At 40.8% G+C, this 25,133-nt stretch overlaps 1 protein-coding gene across 3 annotated transcripts in view; it reads right to left on the bottom strand.

The window, feature by feature from the left end:
* Positions 1-25,133, bottom strand: part of LOC116384004 (protein kinase C-binding protein NELL1) — a 233,874-nt gene that overhangs the window by 15,500 nt on the left and 193,241 nt on the right. For 2 of the 3 annotated variants that reach the window (XM_031848251.1, XM_031848249.1), the window contains exons 15-16: positions 10,540-10,635; positions 1,605-1,745 (exon numbers count right to left, since the gene is read on the bottom strand). In XM_031848251.1, the coding sequence (XP_031704111.1) occupies positions 1,605-1,745; positions 10,540-10,635 (237 nt within the window). The remainder of the gene's footprint in view (positions 1-1,604; positions 1,746-10,539; positions 10,636-25,133) is intronic. The other variant, XM_031848250.1, reaches the window with a different exon arrangement.

Below are 25,133 nucleotides of genomic sequence, written 5' to 3'. Positions count from 1 at the left end.
GATTTGTTGACTGATAATGAGATTCTGAGCTCCTGAAAATCGTGCTGTTCAGGTAATGTCAGTGCCAAGAATCAGTAAGCATCTGTACTTGTTATATTATTATTATTATTATTATTATTAGCAAATGAACACAGTTACATGCTAAACTATAAAGGTTGCCATGGTTAATATCATGCAACCTATTTTTAGGATACGAGCTCAAGCAGGTTGTTTAAACAAACTGACTGATGCGGTGCATTTTCTGTAATTAGACCTGAAACCTGCGTGGAAATAATGTTATAGTATGATAAACAGTGTGAGCCATATGATGTTTAAACATGCAAGAAGCTTAGCTGCTGCTCAAATCTGCAAAACTGGAAATAAAATGAAATACCACTCACTGCCACTTCCTTTGTGGTGTTCTAGTCAACATTAATGATGCACCATGTTTAAGATACAGTAGCTGTCCTCAGAACCAGACGCTGTCAGTACTTTGTCTGCAGTTTGTATTTAGCTCTTTACCTCCACATGTTAATATTGGGTTAGTTGCGTCTCTGTGCACACAAGACGATTCAACAAAATAAAAACAAATAGCGGATTTACAAGAGAAAATCTGTCAGGCAGCGTAAAAAAAACGGTGTAACAAATTCATTATTTTTTCCCCCCATTTCTTTCCGATTAAATTTATTTTTAAATCACATTTTGGTGTGAAACATTCAGCACAATGCACGACATGACATACTTCTCTTTTCATTTGACATTTCAGAGAATCGGAAATGACATCATCAGTAAAACTGATGCGCCAGTGAAGACGAAGTGGAACCAATTCAAGATTAACAAAAGTGCCAAAATCAGATGAAACTGTCTTAACTAACTAACTAACTCGGCTATTTAAAAAATTCCACTTGCCAAGTGCAAGAAGCGCATGGAGTTGATCTCATCTCTTCACAGCCGCCTGAGAACTTTTATCTGACGAGAGTAGCAGAGCAGATATCTGAGTGTGGGAGTGAGAGCAGCAGCAAGAGTAAACTCAGCTGAGATATTGTTGATTTCTTTCTGCTTCTTTATGTGTATGTGTATGTGTGTGTGTATATATATATATATATAAAAAATTCACACGCTACCCAGCAGTGTATGATGTAACATTAGCCCCACACTCACCAACTGTTGTATTAAAATGATGTACAAATGAATGCATGAATAATTATGATCCCATGCTATCATACATCATATAGAAAGCAGAGGTTAATAATTGTTTTTACAGTTAGGACTTACACCGTACTTTCTTGTTCTAAGCATCATCAACACTGTTTTAGTGTTTCTCTATTTACGCCTTTAACTCTGCCTCTCTGGCTTTGTGGGCGGGCACATGGCACAAAATCTGGTTTTCACACTGCATGGTTCGCTCTCGATTAGCCTCGTCTGTACGTCTGCTGGATGGCACGTTAGAGCACGTGCACCCGTGCGTTACATCATAGTCTGAACTCGTGTCTACACGCTAGATTTTCAAAGGGGAGGATTGAGACAAAGAACGTCTATCTGGTGATCACGTAGAAGAGCGATCATGAGGGGGGGCTGGCATTTCAAGCAGCGATGAGGATGTTTTCAATTCAATGTATGCTCACCGATGCAGGAGCTGCCATCGAGCACGTAGGAGCCATTGTCATGGAAACCACTCCTGCATTCACAGTGGTACCAGCCGGGCAGGTTGACACAGCGGGAGTGGTTGTGGCACTCAATCAGGCCCTCTGCACACTCGTCAATATCTGAGGACACAAACACACACACACACACACACACACACACACACACACACACAAGCATCAGCATCAGTCTAAAATAGTTTTCCAGCAACAAAACCTGAAACTTCAGCTTATTTGTGTCTTTGTTTGCGTGACCTTCGATCTGTGCTGGTTACGACAGTGGAGGTTGATCCAATCAGAGCCGTTTCAGCGGCTGCCCACATTAGACAGCCGACATCTCTGCAGCCGGTCTGCCACAGCGGGGATCAAAGTCTTGTTGGAAATCAAACCATTTGGCAGCGGAGATATTTCCTTCCTGCACTTCTCTATTTATGCTCTTCGCTCGTTCTGCCGCTTCTTCTCCGGCTTTTGCTTTGTTTCTGGCGTGCGGCGTGCATACACATGCCCGGCCCAGAGGCGTTACAGTCCTCGCTCCTTCTCGGGGGAGCATGTCTCTCTCATTCAATATGTATGATGTGGCTCCTCATCTGCAGCGCTCTCACTTCTGGCTGTAAGACCCGACCTGTGCACACACTCTGATGGTTAAAGCGTGACCTTCAGTCACAACTTCTATCACCTAAATGTGAACCGTAGCAAACAAGGAAAGGTAGCTAGGGACTGCTCGTTGCCTTTTATGCCTGTGTGTTTCTCATGCGGTTGCTGAAGGTGGGACATTTTAAAGCAAATTAACAAGAAAAAGTGCAGAAGTTTGTAGCCTGACCAGCAAGCATTGGTACAAAGTAACAATGTAGTCCCTCAAAGCAGTACAACCAAAGATACAAGTGAAGCGACATCTTCCTTATTGACAAATCTGAGTGTTAGGCAGACAGTTGCAAACGTTAGGGAGAATAAAAGCATCTTGGAGAACTACAGTTTCTCCATCCATCCAATACAAAGAAACAAACTGGCCTTCTGATTTTGTGCTATTAACGTGTTTCTGTTGCTCCAGCCCTGTTGTAAAACCTTAGAACCCGTCTTAAGATCCCCCCCCCCCCACACACACACACACACATTTATCTCTACACAGATAAAAGAGAGTATTGTGTGTTGTGTTTGTGTCGTTAGCCTGGTGTGCTGTTGGTAATACGACGTGACATCGGCCGGGAGGGCTGCCCTCTGTCAGCCTCTCGGGTCAGAGCTACACCAGAAGATTCCTTCTCTGACATCCCTCTGAAACATGGCAAGATTAGAGGTGACTGGTGGCTGAGAGCAGCTAACCCTTCAACAAAAGAGCAGTGCTGTGCAGCGCGAGTGCACGAGAGTCTCTCTGGCCTCCACTCCTCAAACACAGACGATCGTGTCCATTGGAACATGTGACTAAACGCCAGATGTCCTGCTGCCGGTCTGACAGTCTGTCCCATTTTCTTTACTTTTACTTTCGTATTGGAGCTTTTTTCATCTCTTAATTGTAATTTCTTTATGAAAGAACAAAGACTGTGGCACAAACCAAAACAATGATCAGAAATGAGTCCAAATCAAAATGAGTCCTTTGTAAAAGAAAGGAATAGAGACAAAACAAGTTAGACCAACGAGAACCGCTTTGTTGTGATCAGATAATAGTATTGAATTACTTTGTGGCTGTTTGACTTTGAAAGTCTACACTTTAGACTGAAGAGTTTCAGAGAATAACATGGACAGCATCTTGAAATAAGAAACAATGAGCAGAAAATGACACGCATGTCATAATAATTCTGTTATCTATGTCATATTATATTCATTTGACATTGATGATTGCAAAGCTGTCGGGTTGTGTGCAAACACTTTATTTAACCCCGCATGAGAGCCATTGGTCACTGCGGCGGCAACAGCTGTCGGCAGCTCTTCTAAATAACTTGTATATTGTTGTCGTGTGTAACTATTCAAATGACTTGCCGTCAACGCTTTGTGCAAAGTAGGATCATGGCACAATGATTCCATCAAAATAAAGATTTTTTGTTAATTTATCCATTCATTTTTAATTTGCTGACATACAAACTTTCTACTTTCACATGTTTTGAGACTCAATTCTGTACCTTCAGCATGTAGTCGCATGCAAAACACTTGCCTGTTTTGCACAAACAAATAAAGATGTTTCTTTTCCTCGTGCTTTGTAAGGAAGGCAAGAAACAACGCCCAGTTGGAACATCTACAGTGCACAAACAGGCGTGAGTGCTGCCAGCCTTCCTAATAACAATAATTCTGCCCTGCGTCCTACATGTCTGTCCATAATTCATGCAACGTGACTCATTCTGACTGAGAGGTTTTTCACTGCTACAACAAAATGCCACCACTTTAATTACATTTAGGCATAGGAGGTTCTGATATTCTTCTTTCATCTTCCTAGGGAAATGCTCACCGTGTCTGTAAAATAAATATATTTCTCCGTCTCTCCCTGTTTCATCTATCTCTGGCTTTCCTGTATTTTACAGAATAAAGTGACATGTGTTTAAATAGTTGACTCTGTACTCTACAGCACTGAATTTGAAACAATTTTCAACAAATGACTATGCAGATATACTACCTACTCCCAGCTTCAACAGTATCTGGAGGTGTTTTAATCTATACTGGGTGCACAGTGTATGAACAGTAACTTGGACAATACAGCATCAGGATAAACACAGACAGGACAAGAAGTCTTGTTTTAAATACAGTGGAATGTTCTTGACTTGCCAGTCATCTGATCCCAACACAGCATGCGTTTCATTTGCTGAAGAAGCGCTGTTGACTTTGCACATCCAAGATGAGTACAGAAAGGTATTAATTATTGTTGGGACATACAGTACTACCGTTGGTTACTGCTGGTTAATGCACAGCAGGTACAAAGGGGCGAGCTTGCTCCTCTGCAGACTTTAAAGATTGTCAAGATGGTTTGCAAATGGACAACAACAGTAAATTGTGTGGCAAAGTTCGTCAAAGTTGAATTCTACACAATAATTGAAATCACTGATTGTGTCAATTCCATTGAAATGAACTGATTCTGACAAATCTTTACCTGAAGCTGTCCTTTAAAAGTTATTCCCCAATAACTGCCAAACAACTGAAAAACAGCTATGACTCCTACACTGTTCATCTGCTGTAAATGTAGAGCTAAAGGTTAACATCCAACCAGGCATGAGACCAAGACAAGTACACAACTTCATCAAGTGGTCTTTCAGACCGGACTCAAGCACTACAGTCCAGTATAGTATGTTATAAAAAGTAATACTATATTATGTCATTAAAATGTAGAAGTCATGGTATAGTATGTCATTAAAATGTCAAAAGAGTCACTCCACTAGATGCCCCTGTGTCCTGTGCTTACTGGCTCTTCTTTGTCTTGCAGGAACCGGGTCCTCAGCTTCATGAGCCACACCTGGACCTGGTGTGGTTCCTGACATGACAGGAGTGCCCCCTTCTCTCCCCTTGCTCCAGATGTTCCACACATCACACATCCATGTATGCTCACCTGACTGGTAACCTACTTCCATGATTGTGCTTTATACTAAAGCCAGTATTGCTGTAGTAGTGGTCATTGTTCAATCATTATTCTGCTTACTAATCTCATTTTATTTATCATTTACCTCATATGCATTGACAGTGTTGTAAATCTATTATGTTGTTCATTCATCATGACATCTATTGCACTTCTGGTCATCCTGGGAGAGGGATCCATCTTCTGTTGCTCTCCATAAGGTTTCTTCCTTTTTTCCCTGTTTAATGTGTTTTTTGGGAGAGTTTTTCCTTTTCCAAGGCAAAGGTGGGACAGAAGATGCTGTGCACTGTACAGATTGTAAAGCCCTCTGAGGCTGATTTGTGATTTTGGACTATACAAATAAATTTAATTGAATACCATCACCTTTTTTTCAACATACTATACTATGACTTCTTTCATAAACATTTTCGACATACTATACTATGCCTTTATTTGATTCAATTCTGAACATACAATTACTTTTTTTTCATGAAATTTGTCGACTATCCTATGACTTTTTTATTACATTTTTCGACATACTATACTATACTATGAGTTTCTGTCAATTCCTTTCACAGAGTTGCTCTGAGAATTTTCCTAAATCAATCCTAAACTAGGACTCCTTGCTCGAAATGTTTAAGCCATGCGCTCCGTGAGAGTATTCTCAGAATGTTAATGAAAACGGGCCAAGGAATATCCAAACCTGCGATAATCCACTGCACCAAATGCAAGCATAAAAATAACTAAGTCCACCAGAACTCTGGATCTCTTTTTAAGGAGAGCACATGTTGTTCAAAACCCCGTTCAACATCCGCCTAGAAAGACCTCATTTCATGCGCACACAGACAATAATTCCTGTTGCTCAACAGTCATATAAAGCCATTTGTTAGCTGGTGTAGGCGTAGAAGTGTGTGTGAACAGCCTTCCATTCTCTTCGTCTGTGGCAGTGAAGTGGACAGGTACCTTCCTGTGGTATAAAGTACAATAGGTTCGAGTACACGCGCACGCACACACACACACACACACACACACACCATCAATCTTTGTTACAGCAGAACACATTCCTCTCTGTTTACTTCTATTACAATGCAAACGTGAGCACTTAGCACTTACTTCTGCCCCATTTGTGGATTTTCCCAACAGGCGTACATGAAGACTTTCATGACAGCCTGGACTGTGAAGAACTGAGCTTTTTTTTAAGCTTACAGAGGAAATGGGAATGAATCCTCGCATAGTTAAAATAATCCCCAAGCTCTTGGGAGTATCCGCTAGCCTGCCAAGCTTCACACCCTGATCTCAGCCCTACTAACCTACTGGAACATCATCACGGAAAATGTCACAAGGGGCATTAACAGTAATGCGTCTTAGGACAGAAACAACAACCAAGGTTTGTGTTGGTTAGTCTGTGACCAGTAAATGTGCATTCAATTAGAAGCCTGCTGGTTTAACGGAGCAGTTAAAGTGACCACAGACCACAAGCAACCAGTAATGAATGCATGCAAGACCATAAAACGATCGACATCTTCACTAATTTACATTTATCTCATATGAAATGTCTTCTTGCTACAGCAACTTGATATTGACACGATACAGTATCTAAGAGCAGGAAGGAGATTAGGTGTGTGTGGGTTTTTAAAGGTTGGCATTGCTAGTAGGTATATATTTAGGGATTTGCAAGTCAAATACAAGTTATTTACACTAAGTTACATGTTTCAACAGTGTTCAAATGACTATATTTCAATGCAAAGCACATCCTAGCTACATGCTAAAATATAAATCAATGAATTGCTGTTAACACAACGACCTGGAAAGCATCTTGTACTTTTCAAACAAATACAGCCTAGGTTTAACTTGAACATCTTTTTACCTGCACATCAACATTTGGAAGTTATCCAACCACACATATCATTTGCCTCACTAAGACTAAGCCTCTGGCATATTTTTAGCATTTCAAGCAGTTTCGCACCAGGAGTGTTGATTGTTTTCCCATCTTTTCCACTGGAGTCACAGTAGGAGCAGATGTCTTCACAGACAGTATAGAGAGGTGGAATAAATTCAACATACATATTGTACGTGAGAATTGTATTAAGATAGATTTGCGGAATCTGAACCTATCCTTTAATGTTGCTCAGAGCTTGATCTAACTCTACACTTCGATGTTTTGAACATCAAGTTCAGTTTTAAACTTTGAAGAGCTGGTGTTTAGTGCACTTTGATTGAACCTCAAAAGGCTCATTGTACCGCATATACATCGGAAAAAGAACGGCTGCTTCTACTGTCTAACATATCAGTCATACTGAAGCAAACATGTGGCCCCTTGTGCTTTAGAAAATGGTTTAACTCTAACCCAACCAGGTATTGTACAGTGCGAGCATTACATTGACTTATTGACAAAGTAGCAGTATGCACTTCACAATGTGTGAACCGGGAGTTCATAGCAAGGTCAGCTGTTCAGTGTTTTGATCCCGTTTTGAGCATTTGATAAAATAAACCCCAAGGATCCAACAGTGGACCGAGGAGCGGGTCAATGAGAGGACGAAAAGATCAGTGAAAAGATCGACTTTATATTTAGATGCTCTTAACCTCCCACTGAGCTACAGTGTACACCACAGAGGAGAGGAGTCGGTGGAGCAGCGATGTGTTTCATTACACAGGAAGGAAGAGCAGCAGAGAGGGAGATGGAAGTGGAGACACACGAGAAGGTGCAGAGACGGGTTGAGAGAAAACATGTCGAGTTAAAACAAGAACCTTCTGTACAGCTCGTATATGATGCCTGAAAAAAGTCGTCGAGTGAAACTACACCAACCCTGACAGCACTTTGAGGACATCGAAGTATTTTACTTACATTACACTGTCAAAACATACAATGTATGTATATTTTTTTACTATAGTGGTATTTGCTTAAACTGTACAGTACAAGACAGTTATGTAAATGATGCATGTGTCGGATATATAAAGAGTCGGCTCTGATATACACCGTACCGTTGATGCTTCATAGAAACTTAGAACTCTTCCAGCACTTTCACTTCTCTTCAAACTCTCTCAGCGTTTCAACTTCTGCCAGCTTCATTTAGAAAGATTGCTTTCACACAAACACATCTCAGAAGCACCTACCGGTCAGCAATTTAACACATTTAAGCTGCGTTCAATATTTCAGCTGCAAGTTTTCAGCGGAAGCAAGCACATGTACATTTTCTTTTAAACGTGGATCCTTTTCTATTTTGACATAAAAGACATGCTCTCTCTTCACGTGATGAGGATTTTGTTTGATATGTTATCTAGCTCAGATGTAAGCACACAGCGAGTAGAAATCACACCCTGTTCGTCTGTAGCTTCTGCAAATGATATGTACAGTACATATCGAGATACATAGTTTGACACCCAGGTACAGATATAGACACAGAGAGACAGAGTGATTTTGCACGGCATCACATCTGTAGCAGCCTCGGGCAGCAGCCAGAGGGCCATGGGGAGGAGCCTCATTAGCGGGATGATGAGTCCATACTTTACTTCCTATGGGGGGAGGATAGCTGCATTCTGTGCCTCACTTAAACACATCTTTCTTTCTTCTTTGCATAATATTTTTCCTCCCCTCTAAAGTGGTTCAAAGAGAAGCAACAGAATGATTTTGCAGCTGCAATGTTTTTTTCTCCAATCCTGCATTTAGTAATATTGCATCAATATTCAATTTACCTGCACAAATGCAAGGTCGGTGCCAAGTTGTAAGGTCGAAATGTTACGTTTTGGATATGAAATATGTTTTTTGTAGAGTATAGCACTGAGGAGTTGGACACACACAAACACACATTCCTCATATCATGTCATCTCCAGTTCAGTAAAAGGAACATCTGCAAAACTAAAGCCTCCAACTTCTAAAACCTCTAATTTGAAATAGCACTTGGTCATCATTGCTGTGAGAATTACCAGCAACTGTGACAGCAATGAAGTCATATTTTATTTGTATTGAAAGTATGCAGAAAGTAACAGCCATAATATCAATGAAATAAGTGATTTGTGTCATGTTTCCCATTAATATGATCAGCTCGCTGATGACTGGTGCAACAGAGCATAATCCACAACAGACACAAACGTTGGATGAAGACAGGAAATGTATCCCAGGGGGACTGCAGCAAACACACTTACAGAGTCTTCCTCTGCATTACACGTTAACAGTTATTAGGACTGACAGGAGTACCTGCATCCAGACTGACTTATGTCTCCAATAATGTGCACATGTAAGTGTTACCTGGTATTTAAAGGGAAACCATGGCAGCATGCTGTGAATAGCTGACCTGTAATTGTGGTGCACCATGAGAGCTGGTACCTTTGTAAAATGAGACCGCAGAGACAGAAGGCTTAATAACAGAATAGAGGGGATGTGAGGAGAGACGAGGAAGCGAATACAGAGAAAAACAGGGAGGAAGATAGAGGATGAATGAGCAGAGAGAGATGAAGAGATGAGGGAGAAGAGGAAAAAACAAAGAGAGGAAGCAGTGAGGGGAAGGAATGGGAAGGAGAAGAGGGGTGAAAGCAGAGAGAATAGGGAAAGACAACAGAAGAGAGGAGGAAAAGGACTGGGAAGAGAAAAGGATAAGGAAAGGATGGAGGGAAGAAGAAGAGATGAGACCAATAAATGAAGGAAGGGGATGAAGAGAGGGGAGGAAACTAGAGGATAGAGAGAAGGAGAAGAAGAGAGGACCACAGAAAGGTGGAGAGAAGAATACAGGAGAAGAAAGAGTGGTGAGGACAAGGGAGGAAGAGGGGGGGGGAGAAAAGCAGGAGAGGAGAGTAAGAGATAAAGAAAAGAGCACATGAGAAGATAGTAAAACATGGAGGAGAGGGAAGGAAGGAGGGAAAGAGGAAATGTTTATAGAAGACAGAGGGGATGAAAAGGGGGAGGAGTGGAGAGGAAGGATGGGAGAGGGGAAAAAAGAAGAGAAGGGAGAAAAAAAAAATAGAGAACGGAAAAGGAGAAAGAGACTTAAGTTGGAGGAGAGAAGAGACGGAGGGGGAGAGGAAGAGAAAATGAAGAGTAGATAAGAGGAAGGAGAAAGGAGTGGTGAGAGGAATTATCTGTCCTTTTCTACAGCTCTCCTGGGTCCAATTTAAAACACAGGGCTTTAGAGATGAAGCGTGAAAATGTGTATGTATGTGTGTGTGTGTGTGTATAAGTGTTAGTGTGTGTGTGTGTGTGTGTGTAAGAGAGAGTGAGTGAGTGAGAGAGAGACCACTGCCGAGCCCTCAGACCGACCTAATGACCGTTCCTTTTGATGTCACTGCGAAACTCGATAAAAAAAACAATATCATGCTCCAGCTGAGCTGTAATTAGGGTGGGACACCTGAACAAGCCGTACAGGTGAGGGGCCAGGTGGGGTCCTCGGGTCTCACCTGTCTCACAGCGGCGTCCTGTAAATCCTGAGGGACAGACACATGTGTTGGGAGACACACAGGTCCCGCCGCTCCGGCATCCCTCCTCACAGAAAGCTAGAAAGAGAAAGAGCGAAATATATTAGTTCAGTTTGTCTTCATATCCTGGATATCACAGCAGCAGCAGAAGTATTTCTGAATTATTGGTTTATAAATGGTGTTTTTATATTTGGATGCGTGTGTGTGTGTGTGCGTGTGTATGTGTGTGTGTACTCGAGATGTGGAGTGTCATGGAGCAAGCAGATAAAATATTATCTCAAGATCTAAAACGGTAATATTGTGCACCTATGAAGAGGCACCTCACTATTACCGACATCACCTGATACACAGCTCAGAACTGTAAAACTCAACCTGTCCTCCTCAAATTCATTTTGCGTAACTGAAAGTGTCTGATGTGAAATTAGTTTTTCAAGTGGTTATCACCTCTCCATGTGGGTGTTAAAGTATCAGAGTTAAGTGCTGGAGATAAAGCGGCACCGTGGGTAGACATTTGTGAAAGCGAGACTGGCCACAGTGGTGTTTTTTTTTTTTTCCAAAGATGAACTTATTAATATGTTAGAATTAACAATTGATCCAATGACTATGTTTAGTGGGGACCACTTTTAGTAACACGCCCACAGTGTGCTTCCTGTCCGGCACACAGACTTAACTTAAAATGTGGAAATGTTGGTTCAAATTAACAGCCGTGAAGCTGCTTCTCCTGCAAAACTGAACTGACTAGTATATCTGTTCTTTATTGGGTTCATCACTAAGTTTGCTTGTACTGGACAGCACAAGGATGAAACAGATTTAACGTAGATATACAAGCTGGGCTCCAAGGTAAATGTATTGCTGTTACAGATCACATTTATTCCGAGAAGAGTGCAAGCACTTTACAAATCCACACATTCACCCATGCACACACACGCAATTGTGGCAGAGCTACCATGCAATGAGCTCACCCCAGGAGCACTTCTGAAGTTCAGTGTCAAGGACTACCTGCTCTACCACCCGAGCTACTGTTGTGCTATACTCAAAAGAAATGGGATAGAATCCCAGCATTCCTGGACTTGCTGCCTCACATTTTCTCTTCTCTGTATTTAATAAGTGCCTGGTGTTGCTGGTAAGGTCAAGGCACCAGGCATAGACAAAAAATACCAGTCCTTTCACCGTGTTGCACCGCCAAAAACTGCAGATCCTCAAACGGCCACATGAGGATGGCTCCAAAAGTGAGTCAATCCCCATGGACCCGCATGTTCAAATGCCCAACTTTACAGCAGAAATAAACACTCATATCAAGGCTTAAAATTAGCCATGATTAGGTGGCTTGCAATCTGCAACCACAGCGCTTCACTGCTTTAAATAAACCAGTGTTGACAGCCGATGGGGTGCAAACCATAGTCTCTCTTGTTGAAATCACACACTTTGACCATCTACACCTAGTTTAGACCTCATCCCTAAAGTGCCGGATCATATTCATATATACATACATACATACATACATACATACATATATATATATACACACACACACATACACACACACACACACACACACATAACAAGCAACAATATAATTCATCTGTAACCCACGTAAACAATTCATATGTAATCCATGTTATTGTGAGCCTTGACCTCTGATGTAGTATAAAGAATGAGAAAGTCCGCAAAGGGAGGAGGATTAGGTTGGGTGGGTGGTTCTAAAAAGCCAGACCTTCACCCAGTAGACCTGTTGGTGTCTTGTGTGAAACCAGAAATTAAGGCCAACTTATTTGTCACAATCTAAATTCAAGATTTTTAACGTTGACAGGCCATATTGCTCAGTCAGATATAAATACAATTAGGTTGTAATATGCATATTGTTATTGATTGCCAACAGGGCTACCTGCATCTTTCACGAGGTGACATTTCACATGTCTATTTTGCAGTTTATTGACAATCTTATCAATGTGCTCGTTCACGTGTAAGAGCACGCGTGTACAACCGTCTCCCCGCCTTTTGTTGGAAGCTGGCTGGCGGTGCAAATGCCTGTGATCCGTTCCACGAGTGCACAGGGTGCGATGCATCAACATGGCCGAGACAAACGCACAAAAAGAGGAAAGGGGAAGGTTGAGGAGAGCTGGCAGATGAATTTACTCAACGGGACAAAAGGAAGAGCGAGTGCAGTGAGGAACAGTAGTTACTCAGTGCTTAAAGTGAGGAGGATTAAACCAAAAAGAGGGCAGACTTAATTGAGCAAGTTCATTAAAGAGAAATTACTTAAGTATTTCTAGGCTTAATTAATGACACGATTTGAAAGATGAGCCTTAATGGGCTGAAGGATCTATTTATAGTCACATAGGGTGCGTGAGTGTGACATCTCAATGTGTGTGTAATGCATGTGAGGCAGCTCGTCTCCCTTTAGTTCATGAAACCAAAGCAACACAATGTATCCGTGTAAATTCTCACCCTGGTGTTTCGGAAAAAAACGTGCTTGATATACAAAGGAATGCATGAGTGCAATAAATAATAACAGAGTTCCGTGCCAGAAGCTATTGGAGCTATTAATTTGACTGGTTCCACTATTTAAGAAGTTCTATCAGGCCCTCATTAGGAGCCTGATTGCCTCTGTACTAATAAACCTCACACTTAAAAATTAATTACACTTACATTGACTCAATCTATCTCCAGCTCTAATTATCATTTCACCACCATCAGCATTATGCCGCCTGTCTGTTGAACTAATGACTAGCGAAGATGAGGGGGCTTCTCTAGGGCGGGGGTGGTGTATGCTTTTTAAGACCCACATTTTTCAACAACTTTCTCGCCCAGACACAACCACCAACTTGCCTCCAGTATTTTATTCTTGTGAGAGTGAAAGTAAAATATCCATCGGCATACTACAACTCTACACTGAAGATTTTATGATAATAATATCAGTAACAATAATCACGTGGTCAAATTGGATTAAAATGAGCTCAGATTAAAATTAACTGATTTATTGCATTACATATATGTTAAATATCACACAACTTTAATTCAAGATGAACGTTGATTCCAAACTTCGATCCGAAATTCACGACACTTTAACTTGCAGTTTGCAGCGTATGTCTGCAGGTAGGGTCGGGCTTTGTTGGGTATTGTTTTTACCTGATTTGGACAGTTTTTCATTAAGCTCTGAGTGAGATTTCTAAATGGCAAGGATCATTTTCGTCTTCAACTCCCCTAAATCTAAATGTTAAATCAAGCTGCTAGCTGCTGCTGCTTTTATTGTTTTTCCAATCTACTTTAGATGAAACCATGCCCACTCCCGTATGATGAAAGCCTCGATATGACAGCCACAGGGACCCTTAACAGCAATATAGGGCACTGAGTAAAGGAGACTACCTCAAAGTCAGCCAGCGTAAACACCGTTGCCGGGGGTCTGATACCAGACCGCCTTGACTCTCTGCAAACTTTCTGTTGCTGATTTAAAATTGAGCTTTAATATTTAGATTTTATATGTATTTTTTACATATAAACATTTTGTTAAGAATTAGAGCATGTTGTTGTACATGCATTTCTGTCACAGATGTGAGCTGAATGTAAAAAGATATGCTCTCTGAGAGGAGAACTTCTTGTTTTCAGAGGTAGTGGTTTTTTCCGACTATAAATAGGAAGTCTGATAGTGTGATGCTTTTCCATTCCCGAATAAGATTGAGAAGAGAATAAAAATGTGGCGCTGCTGTTCAACAACCACAGTGGGAAGCATCCCATATCACTGAAGAGGAGTGGTAACTCACATCCTATACAGTAGAAAACAAACTCAGAAAGATGAGCAGTATAGCTGCAGTGTATTCTGTTCCATTTCCTTCTCCTGTGGTCGTAGAAATGGATTTTTCCACGTATCCTCTTGTGACATCAAAATCTGATTTTCACCATTGATGCTACAGATTGCTATCATGCGCCGTTGTTGCTGGAAATATCTCAAGCCCCCACAAACTCTCCCCACTGACATATACAAAGCATCTCACCAATACCTCTGCGCCTTCCTCCGTCTTTTTGTGCCTTTGTATGAACTCTTGAGCACAATTTTTCTCCCATCTCTCCTCTCCGGGTCCTGCCTCTGCTCCCCCTACACATCACATCACCAGACATCACATGGGGCTGAGAGGAGGAGACTGCCCTCCCTCGTTGTAGATCCTGTGACCTCCAACTAAACTATTTCACTGCTTAACTGAGCCTGTTGCTGACGCGTGCCTTCCTGAGACATGCTTATATCCACAGATTTGCTATTTGACTTTCCCATTACGGCCCTAGATTGCTTTCCAGTGGGTGGTGAGAATGGAATCATTCCACTCTGCGCCGTGGTTAACAGCCACATTCACGGTCGTTGGGCATCCAAGGATCCATCTCAGAATTAAGAGCAGGGCTATCACAGAGACAGCCAATGCACATTACACAAATTCATGTACATACGTAAAAAAAGGAAGGCAAAAAGCTTTGTATTTATGAAGAACTGAGCTAATCATTTGTGTACCATGGAGTATAGCACAGCTCAGTGATGAACTGAATTAAGACATTGTTAGCCTCTTGTTAATGATCTCATCTCTAATTTCTCAAGAGTTTACAGCTGCATTTTTCAACAGTTTTTAACATTAACATTGAATCAAAATGGGTCACTCTGGCCCCCAATCGTGGATTCGGAAACTAATTACAAGTGTATGCGTTTGTAGGCACATCTTACTATATGAATTGTGTCCTTTGAATAGCAGGAAAACACTGCACCATTGACTTTAGCAGCAGTTTAACAGTTGTTGTTGGTCAATGGCTCAGTCACTTTCTGCTGCGTCAAGATAGCAATGCGCCAACAATGAGCCTGACCTCACCACGTTTTTAGGACCCACACGCCCATGGGTATCCAGATGGGTGCAAGTACATTTGCTACTTACATAACACGGCCTGAAAACACCGCATGTAAGAAAAGGCCCTTAGGATCTTTTAGCTCATTGTTTTGGTTTTATGTTGCATGTATGGCTCACAGTCTCACAGATAGTCACGACAGCAGTATTTAAAAATAAAAAATAGTTTTTTTTTTTTTTAAGATGTCCCACTCGTCCATTTTGAACAGAACATCTGAATGTGTGGGAATTAAATTGCAACCTCATGTTTTTATGCATGAAGACTAATTTAGTTTCGTCTTGCATGCCTAATTAGGCATAATGGCAGCAAGCCAAAAACATCACACAAATCTCCAGTCATAATATGAAGTACTGTATATCTACAGTAATCAATCAACCCTAGTTTTACTATAAATACATGAACATACAGTGTAAATAAACCAACAATTTTGGTAGTATTTCTGAAAAGAGCTGCATTATTAAATAATCAATAATGTTATGCGTCTGCTGGATGTTTACATAAGTGTCTATTGTCTAGTAAAAAAAACAACAAGTTACTTACAAGTAACGATTATTACACACAACGTATTAATACACCGATTATTCTCAAGGTGCATCAATTGGTCGACATGTTTGAGAATTGTGAAAAATGTCCATCCCAGTCCAAACTCAAAGATATTCAGTTTAATATGATATTAAACAGGGGAAATCAGGAAATCTCCACATGTAAGAGGCTGACAATTATTATTCCTGTTGATCGACTTATCGATGAGTCAACTTAATGTTAAAATGTGATAATAGTGTACGTCAGGTCTGTGTATCAGTCAGCTTGTTTTGCAGTTTTATTTGCAATTTAGTGGCCAAAAATGAATCAATACAACCTATAAATCTGTCTTCCAAAAGATTCTTATATCAAAAATAGGGCGTGAATATACAATACATAGCAGAGTGCTCCTGAACAGATCATCAGTAGTTCTGACAGAGGAACAGAGGGTATGGTGGACTCCTCTCATCTCTCTCCCACAAACCTGATCTCAGAGAAGAAAAAAAAAAAAAAAAAGAAAAAGAAAAAAGAGGACTCCCTCTCTGCAGTGTAGGTATAATATCTGCCAATGAATGCACAACAGCAGGCTTAAATGCAGAAGTTCAGCATGCAAGGAAGAGCTGAGCTGTGCAGAGCAGAGACTCAGCTAGGAAAGAATTAACGCCAACCCAGTTACTCATACAAACGGCTCACTTTGTTATGCGTGAGAGTAGAGGCAGTTCACCCTTGGCTGTACTCTCTGTTGGGCATTTACTGAACATCACAGATAATGGCCACACTTACAAAGACAAAAAGGACTCGGGCCAGGCGGTCGGCATGGATTAAAGTCGCGTTAAAGGAACATTTTCGCCCCCATAATGTATCTGCAGAGGCTTGAAAGGGTGGTTGGTCAATACCACCGACACGGCGATTAATTCCACTGAGGGCTTTCAGAGATTTCTCGCTCTGGGACGAACCTCCACACAATTCAAATTGCTCACGGTAGATGAGTGACCAGCATTGAGGTCCAAGTATAACTTAAAATTACAAAGCAATTCCAGGTTACATACTATTATTGTTCTGCTAAATGACACTTTCACTGCTATTAAAGGCCACTCCTAACTGTTCCAGAGACTGTTGCTGTGGCTGGGTTACACTTAGAGTTCCTTAGAATGTATTTCATTGATACACGACAGTCCTCGCCAATGTGATCTTTTATCAAAATATAGGCCTGCCAGTGAACTAGTGACCATAACTCTTAGCACCTATTGCTGCAACGTGTTATCAGAGAGACAGTTTGAAATGTTGCCTTCATAACCAGATGGCAGCAGAAGACTGAGCTAACGCTAAAGTGCCATTAGTTTGTGTTCGACAGGGAGAAGGAAAAACATGAGCAAACTGACAACCAGATTTTTTTCTGTGCCACATTTTCCAGATGTAAAACAGCTGTCAGTGTGTTAATGGCCCTCAGAATCTTGCCTTCAGTTCTTTTCGTTTTTTTACAATCATATTTTATTTCTAGTCATTTATTTTGTAACTAATCCATTACTGATCAGCCCTGCTTATCTTTACTTTAAATGTAGTGGATCACCATCTCAAAAGATAGACTGATCTCTTAAAAGCTTTCTCTATAATCCTAATACAAAATCTCACTTTTATAAGTGAAAAGCTGCCTTAAAAGACCAAATGCTCTATTTAGTTTTTATGTGCATTTTCAATTTGCAAATTGAAAAAACCCGAGTGGAAAAAATAAATCTTGCCACCTGCTACTTATTCTACGGAGGTTGTGCATGGAAACAAGAATTCGTTCGCATTTTCTTTTGCAGATTTTCTTGAAATATGGTTCAATTTTGTAATAGATTTGTTTGTATAAATACTCGAGTAACAAAAAGTACAATACACAAAGGAAAAATAAAACATGATGCAATGACAGAAACTCTTGGAGAGGAGATGGTGGAGGATGGATGGGTTTACATATTAATAACAGACTTCGACACCAGACACAGGTTTGCATGCAGATTGCCTTCAAAAGCCAAGGTTGGTTTCTTTTAAACATGGCCGCCATCTTTCTCTAACCTCAATCAACTGGTTAGAGATGCTTAAACTGTATCAAACCGAAAGCAAAAAAGGTCCATGTCGGAAAACAGATTTTGCGATTGGGGTGCCGGATCAGTAAACATTCATACGGTATATGTAGTTTGATTTGACATACAACCTATTTTGTTGTTTTTTTGGTAATTCGTCAAACAAAAAACAAACAGATAATTTTCACCTGACTCTGCCAATCCCCTCAGCTTGAAAAGAGTGTTTCAGTGCGTTTCAGATTATTGTTTTGGTTTTACGGCGCGCAACTTCACTGATGCATCTGTGTTTGAAATCTTGCCCAGTTGAAGGACAAATAAATCTGAAGTATGTGTTGGAAAAGAGTTTGGAGAAGATAAGTTCACGACCAAAATACCTGGCATGTCCCTGTGAATAAATACAAACTAAACAACCCACAAGCCAAAACAGCTCTCTTAGGTGGGGGAGTTTCTTCTGTTCGGTGTTTGACTTTTTATGTAAAAAAAAAAAAGAAAAAAAAGAAAAATTTATTGCTGAATAACAACGAAACAGAAAATAAAAAGAATATACCACAAACCCCTCACTGCCTCTTTTTTGAAAGAATCAGTGTGTGGCAAACATTAACTGGCTGTTCACGCCACGTCTGGATGATTTTATCTATTTTCATCTGTGGAAGAGTCGTGGGGGCATGAACCTATCAGAGCAGCGAGGAGGGGAGGTACAGGGACGCCCTTGGCAGCAGGATGTGAGGAGCTTTCATAACCAAGGGTGGTGCAGAGCGCGCGACTCCCTCCATCTGAATCCATTATTGAGTCACATGCAGCCGACAACACCGTTTTCTCCAACCTCTGCTCCGTCACTGATAAGATGAAGCTTACTGATGAGAGGCGAGATGTAGTGGTGGAAATGACCCATGCTGCAGGAATCTGGAGGAGACGTATATGCATCCCATCAGGTCATGAAGTGAATGCGCTATTAGGAGGAAGATTGTGTTGAAAAGACGCCAAATGTTGATTTAGAGTGATATTTTTTTCTCCTTTGGTTTTCCATTATATTCAAGATTTGGCATTTCTAGAAGGTAAATTCTCTATTTTCTGTATTTACATTCTTCTGCAGCACAGATTAAACTTTCTGTTGCTGCCATTACACAGGTGGGACCCAGCGCTCCACCAGCCCGCTGTGACTCCAGGCTCTGGGGTTTGTGCCCACTGGGATTCCGTCTCCCAGTGCAGCCGAGCTCCGACTGCTTTAATTCTATAAAAAGAAGCCTAGTTTCTTTTTTACATTTTGAGTCAATATGAATATGAATCTTGAAGTCTGCTGTCAAGCCAAATTCCTAAGTAATTTTATGACTCGGCAAGAGTAATGTTGCCATTTGGAGTTTTCATGTTATTTAATACAAAATCAAGTCCGATGAATCCCTGGATTTTTTATAACAGTACCTGAAAACAGTTAACCCTAGACTTTCTTTCATTTATTGGCCATAACTCCAATTGGTTCATTGTCAGATGCTGCGACAAAGTGAAAACACTAGATTAAAAAAAAAACTATCTTCCTCACAAGATTTTCTCATTGTAATTTAAAAACAAGGAGAAAACTAATCATTATCCAAACTGTCAGTAACATCATCTAGAAGTCCAGCGTTGAACTACTGCTGATGTAGTACTTGCATATCTGTTCGGAATGAGCCACATCTCATTGTGTGAGTGACTTACTGTTGGCACATAATGAGATGTGGCTCATTTGCTTCCGCGATACCGAGCATGGATAGCGAGCAAAAAAAAAAAGCCTAAAAAAAACATGAGTCTGAATACTAAACCTGTCGCTGTCGCCCTGACAGACAGCTCATGGAAGTGACAGAGGACGGATGAGAGGTGGGGAATAGACGGATGAAGGGAGGAAAGAAGGGTGGTGAGATGATGGCAGTGACAGCTGCGAAATCTGCAGTAAAAGAAGCTACGGATGCAAAGTGACTTTGGATATGCACATGTGCAGGTGGAAGCCCCATCAGGCGGAGCAGCAGCTGGTATTACAGGCAGTTGGTGAGAACAGAAACCGTCATATCATCCACTAAGGACATGGCTCCCGTTTCATTTATTTCACTTTGCCAACACACAATCATCTCAACACACTAACCTGTGTTTCTGCCTCTCTGACCTCTGCTTTAACCTCTTCAGCCAAGCGGCGCAAATACATTTGAGTTCATGAGCCATTTTGGAAGAAGTATTCAGATCTTTTGCTTGAGTAAAAGAGTTCCCGTATGTAAAAGTCTTTAAGTATTGTTGGAATAATGTACTTAAACTGTTGGATTAATATCACTGATACAGCGACATAAGCAGCATTTCAATGTTGTAGCCGGCTGCAGCACAACTAACTCCAGTAATTGTATATAATGTTGGGTTTGATTAACTTTTTTGTATTTCACAAGCTCATTATAGGTTTTTAAAATGTTAACTCTGAAAAGCTACTAATACATGGCAAATAAAATGTACTGAAGTAAAAGGGTGAAAGCAGCATAACACTTACATACTCAAGAAAAGAACGTTGTGGTTATCTTTGTAGACTCTTTATATTTTGTCGTTGGGATTCTCTCCGTCTGTGAGGCCGAGTTCCCACTACACAACCTTAGCCCTGATTTTCCACTCGCCAAGTCAATCCTGCAGTGTGACATCAAGACTCCATATTACAAGACATGACGTTGTGTCTATTGTTATCTCTGAAATTCACACTATATTGTTAAATATATATATAAGAATAATTTGGATTTTCTTGGTTCACTTTCTGTTCCTTCTTATTTCCAGCAGCTTTCTTGTAGGCAAATTGATATCTCTGAGTCTTCCTTTGATGAGCTCTGTGAGTGCGTGTGTGTGTGTGTGTTTGTTGTGTCTGGTCCTCCAAATTTCCTGCTGGCAGAAACATTGCACTAATTAGCCAAATAAACCTGATATCAGATTCTAGTAAACACACACACACACAAACTAATGAGGTACTGCCTGTCATTCTCTATGTATCTTTGTTCATGTGTTCTTTATGGATATGAAAGGGGAAAAAATAAATAAAGCCATGGATCCTGACTGTGAAATATCAGCTTGGACAAAGTGACAATGAATATTAGTAGACAGTTGTATAAACTACATGATCCCTCTCTCTGTGTCCATCAGTTCATTAGCGGATGGCTGGCATCATTGATTAACTGATTTCCCAGTTATTAAATAATATAATTATTTACTATATTTTTTCCAGTGATTACATTACAGCTACTGGCAGCGAGGAAATAGTGTTAGTGTGAGACACATTCAATTTCAGCAGATTTCTCCTGCAGGGGACTGAATGCAAACCGTGGTCAGTATACATCAGGGCGAGTTATTTTGCCTTATTGGCATAAGCTCTTTTGAACTAGTGGCAGAGGAACCTTATCCCTTTAATGCAGAAGGTTTCAAAGTCTGACAGTGTTCACAGTCGGACAAATCTGAGGCAAGAGAAGAAGTACAATGTTGCCTTGGAGTCAACTGTGAGCTCCAACTCAAGCCCTGTTTTCTTAAGAAATATGTGTTTACATTTTGGCCAATCAACCATTAAAAGTAGCTTTTACCAGCTCCTGTTTGCAATGTACCCATGAATGTGAACGTGTTTATTTTAAGGCAAGTTCTGGATAAGTAGCGTTATGAGATCACTTTTTACACTAATTGCAGCTCAGGCATCACAGCTTGAGACTTAATGTTTCTGTGTTTAGGCGGCAAGTCGAGTTTCAAAGACGTGCAAGTTAAGTTCTCATTTTTTAAAATCTAAATAATGTTGCTACGTAGTAAAACCTAGTAATGGATAAAGTTAAATCCCCAGCAATGGCTGTGAGTAACCATTATCGGGCTACACCAGCTTAAGTTTCAAGGCGTTTTTCTAGTCAAGTATTTCCTCTACTGTTCTATCCGTTGTGTGTGTGTGTGTGTGTGTGTGTGTGTGTGTGTGTGTGTCGCCTGCAGCCTGCCATAAATCAGTCAGGGCCCACAGATCTGAACTAAAGTGTTTTGGAGCCTGGAGCCTCTGGGCTTTGTGCTTTTCAGTCCCAGTTGAAACCCCGTCTGTGTTTGAAACCAGGTTTTTTTTTTTTTTTGTTTTTTAACACCACAGCTATGTACCAGGTGCATTTCTTGATGCTATTAGTGCAGGCTGCAAATTAAATTCCCTAAAATTCAGAGGACGACGAGGGCAACGCATTTGGTTCCGAGCAAAATGTGTTTTCTCTGAATTTCCAGTTGATTGGACGAAGGAGAAGGCATCCAGAGACATGAAGCTAACATGAGATGGTGAGCACAACTTTATCAATAGATGAACTAATACATTATTTATCATACACACACATCCAGTGATGTACACTTGTTCCTATTGAGGCAAATAAAAATATATCAGATGAAAGTTGTCAATTCACTTTCACAGTATATGAATACAGAAGTCAACAAAGTCCTGAAGCTATTTAATTACCTGAAAATGGGGAGAAGTGTTACTGCATTAAAAACTAAAGTGATGACAGCAGGTCTCATCAGAACATATTTATTTTTTGGGGTGTTTTATGTTCTTGTTAGAATAAACAAACTAGATTTTTTTATTTCAGTGTTTACTCATGAATGTTTTCCTTTATGCGTTTGTCAAATTACATTGTATTTGTTAGGATGTGCTGTCTTTCAAGTTTTAAGCAGGCAGCAGCCAGAAACTTGCTGATAAAAATATCAAACAAACTATTGTTATCTTACCTGCAAAGCTGTGTGAGGACGTGGTATTTTTAATATTCTGAAAATAGGAAACAAAGGCTGAGAGCATGAAGACAGTACTGTTATGAATTGTTACTGATGTGGTCTGCTCATTGTGTTCATTATGATGTTACTGTACATGGAGATAATCCCCCAAATAAAGCCGACACAAAACATCTACTGCCGTTGTGTCTTGTAGTCTGAAGACTATTGTGTTTTCTTTACTGCAGATCCAAATGAAAACTGACGTCAGTGATGTTTATAGCAGATACCAATGCATTAGACAGAATACTCGCTGATGGAAAACATTAGTGGTTAATGTAGATTTAAGTTGTCGTTTGAGTAACTGATGCAAATCCTTTCTGGGTTTTCTAAAGCCAGGACATTGCATTCATCAAACCCTCCGCTGAGTCTGTTAAAAAGCCCATTTCAGAAGATGTGTTTCGTCGCGACAATTACAGAAAGCTTACAGTGGAAGTGCTTTTATGGGCAGTTTGTCTAATGGTCACTAAATGCGGGCTTACAGCCAAGTTGAAGTTGTCATTTCTTCACAAGTGCAGATCACAATTTTGCATTTCCTTTTTCACCTTGACAACTACAAACTGTTATTTCATGAGAAACAGTTCAATGTTGAAAGAAAGGTAGGTAGATATATATATATATATCATTAAAATATACTCTTGATATATGATATATCATGAACAACTTTCTGTCACGATATCAGTTCAAGAAAGGATCCAAATGCAGAAACGAGTTGAGGAGCAGCAGGTTCAGTACATGATGTAATGAAAAAGGAAACTTACAAGTGGAAGTGTAACAACAGGCAGGTGGTCGGAGATTATCCAAAACACTATGAATGCTGAACACCGGGGGAAACGTAGACACCGGCAAACTAAAGCAGACGACCTGGCACCGAAACAGGGAAACACACTGACTGCATACGCCAGAGGCTAATTAACTAATGAAACACAGGTGTGGTAGAAACCAGGCAGAGCCAAGACAGGAAGTAAAAAAAACAAACACGATACCAGAGGGGAGTAACTTCCAAAATAAAACAGGAAACCAAACTATTCCCCAAACCCCAGGACCATAACATTTTTAGTGCTTGTGCAGATACCTTTGCGTATATCTGAAGCATTTTGTGGGCTGCCAAGATCAGACAACAAGTGATTCAAGAAACCATTCAGATCAGAGTATCTCCACCCACTGCTTGAGAACTCTACCTTTGAAAAGTCGCACCATATTCTTCTCGCAAGCTGCTGACCGAGCATCTGTATTTGACGCGTTGGGAGAGAGAATGTGCTGGCAGTGTACATTAGAGAGTCTAGTCTGTATTATTGTGGTTTTTGCCCTCCTCTCTGTATCACACGGCATCACTGACAAGCATCTCCAAGTTAAACAAAGAGCACTTTTTTCACAGATTTAATACTGCGCTGATACAAGACTGATTGAAGACAAAAAACACCACGGATCAGATTGAGGACAGCATGCTACATTCCCGCCTCGTGTATTAAATTACATTACAAGTGTTGAGCTGAACACAAGAGAGGATATTCTCTTTGCTGCACAGCAGCCACATCTAACAGCAGGGAACGGACTAAAAATAATTGCCTCAAATGATAATTGCTACAAAAGCTTCAAAAACAAGTAGTGTTTCCCCCCCCCCCCACATTTGCAATTAATCATGGCTTTCAGATACTGTGGTATTCACCCAATTAAATGTTGTAAAACACGGTGCCCTCTAGCACAGAACTGCACAGCAGAGAAGCCGCTTAATGTGTTGTTCCTATCAAAAAGGGAATGAAGGGGAGCAATAATTATGTAAACAGAAAATTAAATGCTTCAGACTTGTAGGAGAAATGGAGGCTAAATCCAACACACCCACTTCTGTTTTCACCTCCCTGCAGCAAACACCCCCCCTCCCTCCATCTCGCAGAATGCCTTAGCCTGGGTTTTACTGCTCGCTGTTAGCTGGTTGCAACATGGCTCCTCTGTGATTAGATCCAATAGCGAGATGAGGAAAGCACGAGTCGATGCTTTTGTCCTCTGCCCCGCTGTTTAGACTCACTACTCAAATCCTCTCTATTTAAAACCCCTTTGTCTATACAAACCAGTCCTCGGGAATGAAACGGACCATTAACAAGATTAGCTCACTCATTCTGCTGCCGACAAAGGCTCTGCAGTGGGCTGCTGATCATTAGGCTGGCAGCGGCAACAATGCTGATCTATAATCTTACGCCTTGCTCCGATTGAACTATTGTGGCTTATGACATATGACATAATGGGAGACTTTTGTTCTGCACAGGAGAATTGCAATAAAAATAAAGGACGAGAGAGAGGAAGGGGAGGAAGAAAGAGTAAGTAAAGAGGGAGTCTAACCCCTCATTT

Source organism: Anarrhichthys ocellatus, unplaced genomic scaffold (assembly GCF_004355925.1).
Source record: "Anarrhichthys ocellatus isolate YVR2014 unplaced genomic scaffold, GSC_Weel_1.0 scaffold8, whole genome shotgun sequence".
Lineage (NCBI taxonomy): Eukaryota > Metazoa > Chordata > Actinopteri > Perciformes > Anarhichadidae > Anarrhichthys > Anarrhichthys ocellatus.
Note: the sequence above shows the minus strand (reverse complement) of the source record. Positions and strands in the feature narration are given on the sequence as shown.